The sequence below is a fragment of the Pleurodeles waltl genome, chromosome 7 (genome assembly GCF_031143425.1).
Source record: "Pleurodeles waltl isolate 20211129_DDA chromosome 7, aPleWal1.hap1.20221129, whole genome shotgun sequence".
NCBI lineage: Eukaryota > Metazoa > Chordata > Amphibia > Caudata > Salamandridae > Pleurodeles > Pleurodeles waltl.
In genome coordinates, this window is record NC_090446.1 from 122,582,979 (window position 1) to 122,595,209 (window position 12,231).

At 48.7% G+C, this 12,231-nt stretch overlaps 1 protein-coding gene across 1 annotated transcript in view; it reads right to left on the reverse strand.

The window, feature by feature from the left end:
- PRPF6 (pre-mRNA processing factor 6) overlaps positions 1-12,231 on the reverse strand; it is a 594,778-nt gene that overhangs the window by 484,341 nt on the left and 98,206 nt on the right. The window contains exon 7 of the mRNA XM_069243240.1: positions 11,909-12,003. Within this exon, the coding sequence (XP_069099341.1) occupies positions 11,909-12,003 (95 nt within the window). The remainder of the gene's footprint in view (positions 1-11,908; positions 12,004-12,231) is intronic.

Here is a 12,231-nt window from a genome sequence, read left to right on the forward strand (position 1 = left end):
AGTACAGCTCCAGGAGCTTTTGGCAGAGTTTGAAAAAGCCAACCCCTCTGAGGATGGCAACTCAGAGGATGAAGATAGTGACTTGGAGGGAAATTCCCCCCCTCCAGTCCTACTTAGGGAGAGCAGGGCTTCTCAAGCCCTGACTCCACAAATAATAGTCAGAGATGCTGGTTCCCTCACAGGAGGGACCAACAACTCTGAAATCACTGAGGATAACTCCAGTGAAGAGGACATCCAGTTAGCCAGGATGGCCAAAAGATTGGCTTTGGAAAGACAGATCCTAGCCATAGAGAGGGAAAGACAAGAGATGGGCCTAGGACCCATCAATGGTGGCAGCAACATAAATAGGGTCAGAGATTCTCCTGACATGTTGAAAATCCCCAAAGGGATTGTAACTAAATATGAAGATGGTGATGACATCACCAAATGGTTCACAGCTTTTGAGAGGGCTTGTGTAACCAGAAAAGTGAACAGATCTCACTGGGGTGCTCTCCTTTGGGAAATGTTCACAGGAAAGTGTAGGGATAGACTCCTCACACTCTCTGGACAAGATGCAGAATCTTATGACCTCATGAAGGGTACCCTGATTGAGGGCTTTGGATTCTCCACTGAGGAGTACAGGATTAGGTTCAGGGGGGCTCAAAAATCCTCGAGCCAGACCTGGGTTGACTTTGTTGACTACTCAGTGAAAACACTAGATGGTTGGATTCAAGGCAGTGGTGTAAGTAATTATGATGGGCTGTACAATTTATTTGTGAAAGAACACCTGTTAAGTAATTGTTTCAATGATAAACTGCATCAGCATCTGGTAGACCTAGGACCAATTTCTCCCCAAGAATTGGGAAAGAAGGCGGACCATTGGGTCAAGACAAGGGTGTCCAAGACTTCAACAGGGGGTGACCAAAAGAAAGGGGTCACAAAGACTCCCCAGCAGAAGGGTGATGAGACAACCAAAACTAAAAATAGTAAAGAGTCTTCTACAGGCCCCCAAAAACCTGCACAGGAGGGTGGGCCCAGAGCCTCTTCACAAAACAATGGGTACAAGGGTAAAAACTTTGATCCCAAAAAGGCCTGGTGTCATAGCTGTAAACAGCATGGACACCAAACTGGAGACAAGGCCTGTCCCAAGAAAGGTTCCACTCCAAACTCCCATCCAGGTAACACTGGTATGGCTAGTCTCCAAGTGGGATCAACAGTGTGCCCAGAGCAAATCAGGGTCCACACTGAAGCTACTCTAGTTTCTGAGGGTGGGGGGGATTTAGCCACACTAGCTGTCTGGCCGCCTAACATGCAAAAATACAGACAGCAACTCTTAATTAATGGGACTAGAATAGAGGGCCTGAGGGATACAGGTGCCAGTGTCACCATGGTGACAGAGAAACTGGTTTCCCCTGGCCAATACCTGACTGGAAAAACTTACACAGTCACCAACGCTGACAATCAGAGAAAAGTACATCCCATGGCAATGGTTACTTTAGAATGGGGAGGGGTCAATGGCCTGAAACAGGTGGTGGTCTCCTCAAATATCCCAGTGGACTGTCTGCTTGGAAATGACCTGGAGTCCTCAGCATGGGCTGAGGTAGAGCTAAAAACCCATGCAGCAATGCTGGGTATCCCTGAACTGGTGTGTGTGAAAACAAGAGCACAGTGCAAGGCACAGGGTGAACAAGTAGAGCTGGAGTCTGGAAAAATGGCCCAGCCTACCAAGAGAACAGGAAAGTCAGTTGGGAAACCAACTGCAACTCAGCAAAAGAAAGGGAACCTCTCTTCTCAGGAAGAAGTTCTGCCCTCTGAGGGAACTGAGCCTTTGGAGCTTGAACCTTATCAGGTTGAGCTCTTAGGCCCAGGGGGACCCTCAAGGGAAGAGCTGTGTAAGGGACAAGAAACCTGTCCCTCTCTTGAAGGCCTTAGGCAGCAAGCTGCTGAAGAGTCCAAAGGCAAGAAAAATGGAACGCATAGGGTCTATTGGGAAGATGGGCTCCTGTACACTGAGGCCAGAGACCCCAAACCTGGTGCCACTAGGAGAGTGGTAGTGCCTCAGCTGTTCAGAGAGTTCATCCTAACATTGGCCCATGACATTCCCCTTGCTGGACATTTGGGACAAACCAAGACGTGGGAGAGGTTAGTCAACCACTTCTACTGGCCCAATATGTCCAACATGGTTAAGGAGTTTTGCCTCTCCTGCCCCACCTGTCAAGCCAGTGGTAAGACAGGTGGGCATCCAAAGGCCCCCCTCATTCCACTTCCAGTGGTGGGGGTGCCCTTTGAAAGAGTGGGTGTGGACATAGTTGGTCCACTGGAACCTCCCACAGCCTCAGGAAATATGTATATCCTGGTAGTAGTGGATCATGCTACCAGGTATCCTGAAGCTATTCCCCTTAGGTCGACTACTGCCCCTGCAGTAGCCAAGGCCCTCATTGGTATCTTTACCAGAGTGGGTTTCCCTAAGGAGGTGGTGTCTGACAGAGGTACCAACTTCATGTCAGCATACCTAAAGCACATGTGGAATGAGTGTGGAGTGACTTATAAATTCACTACACCATACCATCCACAAACTAATGGCTTGGTTGAGAGATTCAACAAGACATTAAAGGGCATGATCATGGGGCTCCCAGAAAAACTCAAAAGGAGATGGGATGTCCTCCTGCCATGTCTGCTTTTCGCTTACAGGGAGGTACCACAGAAGGGAGTAGGGTTCTCACCCTTTGAACTTCTGTTTGGTCATCCTGTAAGGGGACCACTTGCCCTTGTTAAAGAAGGCTGGGAGAGACCTCTCCATGAGCCTAAACAGGACATAGTGGACTATGTACTTGGCCTTCGCTCTAGAATGGCAGAGTACATGGAAAAGGCAACCAAAAACCTTGAGGCCAGCCAACAACTCCAGAAGTTTTGGTATGACCAAAAGGCTGCACTGGTTGAGTTCCAACCAGGGCAGAAAGTCTGGGTTCTGGAGCCTGTGGCTCCCAGGGCACTCCAGGACAAGTGGAGTGGCCCTTACCCAGTACTAGAGAGGAAGAGTCAGGTCACCTACTTGGTGGACCTGGGCACAAGCAGGAGCCCCAAAAGGGTGATCCATGTAAACCGCCTTAAGCTCTTCCACGACAGGGCTGATGTCAATCTGTTGATGGTAACAGATGAGGATCAGGAGGCAGAGAGTGAACCTCTCCCTGATCTTCTGTCATCAGACCCAAAAGATGGTACAGTAGATGGAGTGATCTACTCAGACACCCTCTCTGACCAACAGCAAGCTGATTGTAGGAGAGTCCTACAACAGTTTCCTGAACTCTTCTCCTTAACCCCTGGTCAGACACACCTGTGTACCCATGATGTGGACACAGGAGACAGCATGCCTGTCAAGAACAAAATCTTTAGACAGTCTGACCATGTTAAGGAAAGCATCAAGGTGGAAGTCCACAAGATGCTGGAATTGGGAGTCATTGAGCGCTCTGACAGCCCCTGGGCTAGCCCAGTGGTCTTAGTCCCCAAACCTCACACCACAGATGGAAAGAAAGAGATGAGGTTTTGTGTGGACTACAGAGGGCTCAATTCTGTCACCAAGACAGATGCTCATCCAATTCCAAGAGCTGATGAGCTCATTGATAAATTAGGTGCTGCCAAATTTCTAAGTACCTTTGACTTGACAGCAGGGTACTGGCAAATAAAAATGGCACCTGGAGCAAAAGAAAAGACAGCATTCTCCACACCTGATGGGCATTATCAGTTTACTGTTATGCCCTTTGGTTTAAAGAATGCCCCTGCCACCTTCCAAAGGTTGGTGAATCAAGTCCTTGCTGGCTTGGAGTCCTTTAGCACAGCTTATCTTGATGATATTGCTGTCTTTAGCTCCACCTGGCAGGATCACCTGGTCCACCTGAGGAAGGTTTTGAAGGCTCTGCAATCTGCAGGCCTCTCTATCAAGGCATCCAAATGCCAGATAGGGCAGGGAACTGTGGTTTACTTGGGACACCTTGTAGGTGGAGGCCAAGTTCAGCCACTCCAACCCAAGATCCAGACTATTCTGGACTGGGTAGCTCCAAAAACCCAGACTCAAGTCAGGGCATTCCTTGGCTTGACTGGGTACTACAGGAGGTTTGTGAAGGGATATGGATCCATTGTGACAGCCCTCACTGAGCTCACCTCCAAGAAAATGCCCAAGAAAGTGAACTGGACTGTGGACTGCCAACAGGCCTTTGACACCCTGAAACAGGCAATGTGCTCAGCACCAGTTCTCAAAGCTCCAGATTATTCTAAGCAGTTCATTGTGCAGACTGATGCCTCTGAACATGGGATAGGGGCAGTTTTGTCCCAAACAAATGATGATGGCCTTGACCAGCCTGTTGCTTTCATTAGCAGGAGGTTACTCCCCAGGGAGCAGCGTTGGAGTGCCATTGAGAGGGAGGCCTTTGCTGTGGTTTGGTCCCTGAAGAAGCTGAGACCATACCTCTTTGGGACTCACTTCCTAGTTCAAACTGACCACAGACCTCTCAAATGGCTGATGCAAATGAAAGGTGAAAATCCTAAACTGTTGAGGTGGTCCATCTCCCTACAGGGAATGGACTTTATAGTGGAACACAGACCTGGGACTGCCCATGCCAATGCAGATGGCCTTTCCAGGTTCTTCCACTTAGAAAATGAAGACTCTCTTGGGAAAGGTTAGTCTCATCCTCTTTCGTTTGGGGGGGGGTTGTGTAAGGAAATGCCTCCTTGGCATGGTTGCCCCCTGACTTTTTGCCTTTGCTGATGCTATGTTTACAATTGAAAGTGTGCTGAGGCCTGCTAACCAGGCCCCAGCACCAGTGTTCTTTCCCTAACCTGTACTTTTGTATCCACAATTGGCAGACCCTGGCATCCAGATAAGTCCCTTGTAACTGGTACTTCTAGTACCAAGGGCCCTGATGCCAAGGAAGGTCTCTAAGGGCTGCAGCATGTCTTATGCCACCCTGGAGACCTCTCACTCAGCACAGACACACTGCCTACCAGCTTGTGTGTGCTAGTGAGGACAAAACGAGTAAGTCGACATGGCACTCCCCTCAGGGTGCCATGCCAGCCCCTCACTGCCTATGCAGTATAGATAAGACACCCCTCTAGCAGGCCTTACAGCCCTAAGGCAGGGTGCACTATACCATAGGTGAGGGTACCAGTGCATGAGCATGGTACCCCTACAGTGTCTAAACAAAACCTTAGGCATTGTAAGTGCAGGGTAGCCATAAGAGTATATGGTCTGGGAGTCTGTCAAACACGAACTCCACAGCACCATAATGGCTACACTGAAAACTGGGAAGTTTGGTATCAAACTTCTCAGCACAATAAATGCACACTGATGCCAGTGTACATTTTATTGTAAAATACACCCCAGAGGGCACCTTAGAGGTGCCCCCTGAAACTTAACCGACTATCTGTGTAGGCTGACTAGTTTTAGCAGCCTGCCACAAACCGAGACATGTTGCTGGCCCCATGGGGAGAGTGCCTTTGTCACTCTGAGGCCAGTAACAAAGCCTGCACTGGGTGGAGATGCTAACACCTCCCCCAGGCAGGAATTGTCACACCTGGCGGTGAGCCTCAAAGGCTCACCTCCTTTGTGCCAACCCAGCAGGACACTCCAGCTAGTGGAGTTGCCCGCCCCCTCCGGCCAGGCCCCACTTTTGGCGGCAAGGCCGGAGAAAATAATGAGAATAACAAGGAGGAGTCACTGGCCAGTCAGGACAGCCCCTAAGGTGTCCTGAGCTGAGGTGACTCTAACTTTTAGAAATCCTCCATCTTGCAGATGGAGGATTCCCCCAATAGGATTAGGGATGTGACCCCCTCCCCTTGGGAGGGGGCACAAAGAGGGTGTACCCACCCTCAGGGCTAGTAGCCATTGGCTACTAACCCCCCAGACCTAAACACGCCCTTAAATGTAGTATTTAAGGGCTTCCCTGAACCTAAGATTTTAGATTCCTGCAACAAGAAGAAGGACTGCCCAGCTGAAAACCCCTGCAGCGGAAGACCAGAAGACGACAACTGCCTTGGCTCCAGAAACTCACCGGCCTGTCTCCTGCCTTCCAAAGATCCTGCTCCAGCGACGCCTTCCGAAGGGACCAGCGACCTCGACATCCTCTGAGGACTGCCCCTGCTTCGAAAAGACAAGAAACTCCCGAGGACAGCGGACCTGCTCCAAGAAAAGCTGCAACTTTGTTTCCAGCAGCTTTAAAGAACCCTGCCAGCTCCCCGCAAGAAGCGTGAGACTTGCAACACTGCACCCGGCGACCCCGACTCGGCTGGTGGAGACCCGACACCTCAGGAGGGACCCCAGGACTACTCTGATACTGTGAGTACCAAAACCTGTCCCCCCTGAGCCCCCACAGCGCCGCCTGCAGAGGGAATCCCGAGGCTTCCCCTGACCGCGACTCTTTGAACCTAAAGTCCCGACGCCTGGGAGAGACCCTGCACCCGCAGCCCCCAGGACCTGAAGGACCGGACTTTCACTGGAGAAGTGACCCCCAGGAGTCCCTCTCCCTTGCCCAAGAGGAGGTTTCCCCGAGGAATCCCCCCCTTGCCTGCCTGCGGCGCTGAAGAGATCCCGAGATCTCTCATAGACTAACATTGCGAACCCGACGCTTGTTTCTACACTGCACCCGGCCGCCCCCGCGCCGCTGAGGGTGAAATTTCTGTGTGGGCTTGTGTCCCCCCCGGTGCCCTACAAAACCCCCCTGGTCTGCCCTCCGAAGACGCGGGTACTTACCTGCAAGCAGACCGGAACCGGGGCACCCCCTTCTCTCCATTCTAGCCTATGTGTTTTGGGCACCACTTTGAACTCTGCACCTGACCGGCCCTGAGCTGCTGGTGTGGTGACTTTGGGGTTGCTCTGAACCCCCAACGGTGGGCTACCTTGGACCAAGAACTGAACCCTGTAAGTGTCTTACTTACCTGGTAAAACTAATCAAAACTTACCTCCCCTAGGAACTGTGAAAATTGCACTAAGTGTCCACTTTTAAAACAGCTATTTGTCAACAACTTGAAAAGTATACATGCAATTTTGATGATTTGAAGTTCCTAAAGTACTTACCTGCAATACCTTTCGAATGAGATATTACATGTAGAATTTGAACCTGTGGTTCTTAAAATAAACTAAGAAAAGATATTTTTCTATATAAAAACCTATTGGCTGGATTTGTCTCTGAGTGTGTGTACCTCATTTATTGTCTATGTGTATGTACAACAAATGCTTAACACTACTCCTTGGATAAGCCTACTGCTCGACCACACTACCACAAAATAGAGCATTAGTATTATCTATTTTTACCACTATTTTACCTCTAAGGGGAACCCTTGGACTCTGTGCATGCTATTCCTTACTTTGAAATAGCACATACAGAGCCAACGTCCTACAGGTGTCTCTAGACAAGACAGAAAACGTCCCTAAACTCAAAACCCACCACCCAAACATAATTCCTCATTGCAGTTAGTGGCGTAGTTCTGGGTTCCTTCAGTGTCTTGGGGCCCAAGTCAATGGTGAACACAAGACTAGTTACAGGTGTCAAATCAGGACACAGTACAAGATCTTCTAAAACCGTTCAGATCCTTACTGGTTTTCAGTCTTTAAAGGGACAAATGTAAAAGTGTTTCAGTACCAACTGTGAAGTCCCTGGGAAGGTTACCCATCTTTAACGGCCTGAAGCTCAGATTTTAGAAGTTGTAACTGAAATAATCATGCAGTTGTGGGCCCCTAGTGGCCCCAAAAACTTAATTCACCAGTTCCAACTGTCAAATGGACTCTGTGGATAAGGATCCACGTGACTAGAAACGATGCCTTGAAAATGAACGGCTAGAGAAAGATTTCAAGATGTTCCTAATTAGCATTACATCCTCCAGCGAGATACTGGGCACAATGTATGGTGTGTAAAGACGTCCTAGTCAATCTGGGACTAGGGAAAAGAGTGATACAGTTTACTTGCAGATATGGAGGGCACCAAAGATAGTGCAGGTTAATTATTTCACTTGTAAAACGTATCTTTGTACACTCCATGACCTGTTGATTATTTGCCTGTGTCACTAGGCCAGCTGGACTCCAGGATTCAAACGGCTCCTCAACTGGTCCTGAAGCCCGATTCTCCAGTCAGCAGGGTCTTGTGAAGATTTTACCAGGATTACGTTTTTCTCCATAGAGGTAGTTCAGTTCTGCTTCTGTGCACAGATAAACGGTGCACGATTTTTTTTGAGAATCCAGACTTTACTCCCTACCCGAGCAGAGCTGCAACACACAATATGTTCAGGTCCTGGTATTACACTTGCCCTGGGCTGTTGCTCAGAGGTCCCTGGATGTCCAAATAATGTTACTGCAAAACATGAATGCAAATGCCATCCACATGCCCCTAAAATAAAGGAAAGCAAGGGACCCAGAAGCCAAGAAAGGTAGTGTATGGAAATGCCTCCTTGGCATGGTTACCCCCTAACTTTTTGCCATCGCTGATACTAAGTTTTGATTTGAAAGTGTGCTGGGACCCTGCTAACCAGGCCCCAGCCCCAGTGTTTTTACCCTAAACTGTACCTTTGTCTCCACAATTGGCACAACCCTGGCACTCAGGTAAGTTCCTTGTAACTGATACCCCTGGTACCAAGGGCCCTGATGCCAGGGAAGGTCTCTAAGGGCTGAATCATGTCTTATGCCACCCTGGGGACCCCTCACTCAGCACATGCACACTGCCTCACAGGTTGTGTGTGCTGGTGGGGAGAAAATCACTAAGTCGACATGGCACTCCCCTCAGAGTGGCATGCCAACCTCACACTGCCTGTGGCATAGGTAAGTCACTCCTCTAGCAGGCCTTACAGCCCTAAGGCAGAGTGCACTATACCACAGGTGAGGGCATAGCTGCATGAGCAATATGCCGCTACAGTGTCTAAGTAAAACCTTAGACATTGTAAGTGCACGGTAGCCGTAAGAGTATATGGTCTGGGAGTTTGTCAAACACAAACTCCACAGTTCCATAATGGCTACACTGAAAACTGGGAAGTTTGGTATCAAACTTCTCAGCACAATAAATGCACACTGATGCCAGTGTGCAATTTATTGTAACATACACCCAGAGGGCATCTTAGAGATGCCCCATGAATACCAATTCGACTTTTAGTGTAGGCTGTCCAGTTTCTGCCAGCCTGCCACACACCAAACATGTTGCTGGCCACATGAGGAGTGTGCCTTTGTCACTCTGTGGCCAGGAACGGGAGGTGCTTCTCACCTCCACCTGCAGGAACTGTAACACCGACGGTGAGCCTCAAAGGCTCACCCCTTTTGTTACAGCGCCGCAGGGCATCCCAGCTAGTGGAGATGCCCGCCCCTCCAGCCACTGCCTCCACTTTTGGCGGCAAGGCTGGAAGAGATCATGAGAAAAACAAGGAGGAGTCACCCACCGGTCAGGACAGCCCCTAAGGTGTCCTGAGCTGAGGTGACCCCTGCCTTGAGAAATCCTCCATCTTGAGTTTGGAGGATTCCCCCGAATAGGATTAGGGATGTGCCCCCCTCCACAGAGGGAGGAGGCACAAAGAGGGTGTAGCCACCCTCAAGGACAGTAGCCATTGGCTACTGCCCTCCCAGACCTAAACACACCTCTAAATTCAGTATTTAGGGGCTCCCCAGAACCTAGGAAACTAGATTCCTGCAACCTGAAGAAACATGAAGGGCTACTGGCCTACAAGCCTGCAGAGAAGGAGGAAGACGACAACTGCTTTGGCCCCAGCCCTACCGGCCTGTCTCCAACTTCGAAAACCTGCACAGCGACGCATCCGACAGGGACCAGCGACCTCTGAAGCCTCAGAGGACTGCCCTGGACTAAAGGACCAAGAAACTCCAGTGAACAGCGGCCCTGCTCAAAACCAGCTACTTCTTTGCAACAAAGAAGCAACTTCCAAAGACTGCATGTTTCTTGCCGGAAGAGCGAGACTTCTCACTCTGCACCCGACGCCCCCGTCTCGAGATTCAGAGAACCAACACCTCAGGGAGGACTCCCCTGGGACTGCGAGCCCGTGAGTAACAAGAGACGACCCCCCCCCCCCCGAGCCCCCACAGCGACGCCTGCAGAGAGAATCCAGAGGCTCCCCCTGACCGCGACTGCCTGTAACAAAGGACTCGACGCCTGGAACCAGCACTGCACCCACAGCCCCCAGGACCTGAAAGAACCGAACCTCAGCGCAGGAGTGCCCCCCCAGGCGACCCTCTGCCTAGCCCAGGTGGTGGCTGTCCCGAGAAGCCCCCCCTGTGCCTGCCTGCACCGCTAGAGTGACCCCCGGGTCCCTCCACTGTTTCCTATCTAAAATCCGACGCCTGCTTTGCACACTGCACCCGGCTGCCTGTGCCCCAGAACTGAGACTTGTAAGTGTTTTACTTGCCTCCTAATCTAACCTTTACTTAGTTCCTCCAGGAACTGTTGATTTTTGCACTAAGTGTCCACTTTGAAAATAGCTTATTGCCATTTTTTACAAAGACTGTATATGATATTGCTTTTATTCAAAGTTCCTAAAGTATCTAAGTGAAGTACCTTGCATTTAAAGTGTTTAATGCAAATCTTGAACCTGTGGTTCTTAAAATAAACTAAGAAAATATATTTTTCTATATAAAAACCTATTGGCCTGGAGTAAGTCTTTGAATGCGTGTTCCTCATTTATTGCCCATGTGTGTACAACAAATGCTTAACACTACCCTCTGATAAGCCTACCGCTCGACCACACTACCACAAAATAGAGCATTCAAATTATCTACTTTTGCCACTATGTTACCTCTAAGGGGATCCCTTGGTCTCTGTGCACACTACTTCTTACTTTGAAATAGTATATACAGAGCCAACTTCCTACAGGTAGCATCAATTACAAATTTTAGGGGCACATTTCAGATAAGGGGTCATGAAAAAGAATGGTTATGTATCACAATTCAGAAACAATCACATATATTCTTTGCTCCCTGTTCAACATATATGCCAGGACAGCAACTTAGAGCAATCCTCTAGGCTCTTGGCACCTTCTACGACCCCCTTTTACTCGTTCCTACTCCCACTCAGTTTAACTGTGGTTTCATGTGCTTCACATGTCCAGAACTTGCATTTGGTGTCCCGTCCCATACCTTTCACCACCAATAGATAATATTTCTGCTGTTCCATTCCTTCCACCTTTCAAAACATACCTGGTACCATGCACCTCCAGTCCAAAATATACCAATTGCCCTGCCATCCCACCTAATTTCAAAACAGAAGTTTAAACAAGTGTGTCCATCGTTAATCCCCATGGGCTGTAGCTATGTCAATTTTTCAGGACAACAATTTGAGAATGATTTACACCCAAAAGCATGGATTTTGCTAGCACTGTGTAGCTCAAGTACTGTCAAGAAGAACACCACACCCAGAACATTAGTTCAGCATAACACATGCATGTTACCAACAACAGTTTTCCCCTTGTAAAACAACTGAACTCCAAAGAGGCAAGTCCATGTTATCACAAGTCAGGCTATTAAGTTTATAACACTGGAAAGTTTGTGAAATGCCATGGGATTTACTCACAGATGTAGGTCAAATTTCCAATTGTAATTCCTTTCCCACAACCTCAAACCTGAATCTTTGTACCACTGCGCTATGTAGACTCTGCTTTCCACCCTCCTTAGGTGTGTAAAATGAATACCATAAACTGGGTAATGGTAAAATCCATTACAAGCTCTTGAGAATTTTAGAAGGGCTACATAAAAATGTGTATTATAATGACATTCTTATTTACCCTTTGAAGCAAGCTTAGCTTACGACTCCTCAATGACCTTTCCCTTGACACCGGCCTTGTAGAACCAACAAGCATGAATTAAATAGCCTAATCACTTAAGATCAACAGAGGTTAAGTAAAAGCACACCCCTGTTCTGAGGTGATTTATTAATCAACCCACAATTGCTTCACTTACTTGATGTCTCCTCCATGTGTGGGGATCATTGAATTTAAGTCGGTAAGATACCCTTTGGGGTCCACCACGGTCTGGCCGCTCACAGAATCAGAAACCTGTGATAAAGCAATGTGTGAAAAGGGTGGGAAGCCACTCACCAAATCGTTAGAAGCATTTACATTTCATTAGCAGCTGGCCACAGACAGGAACCAATAATCTTGATATCAATGAAGGCTGCATCCCGATCCTCAGAAAAACACAATGACTTCCCCAATGAAAATTAAACTGTGGGAGAAACCTTAAGTCACATATTGAACGTTACCAGCTCTGTTTTTATGACGAGA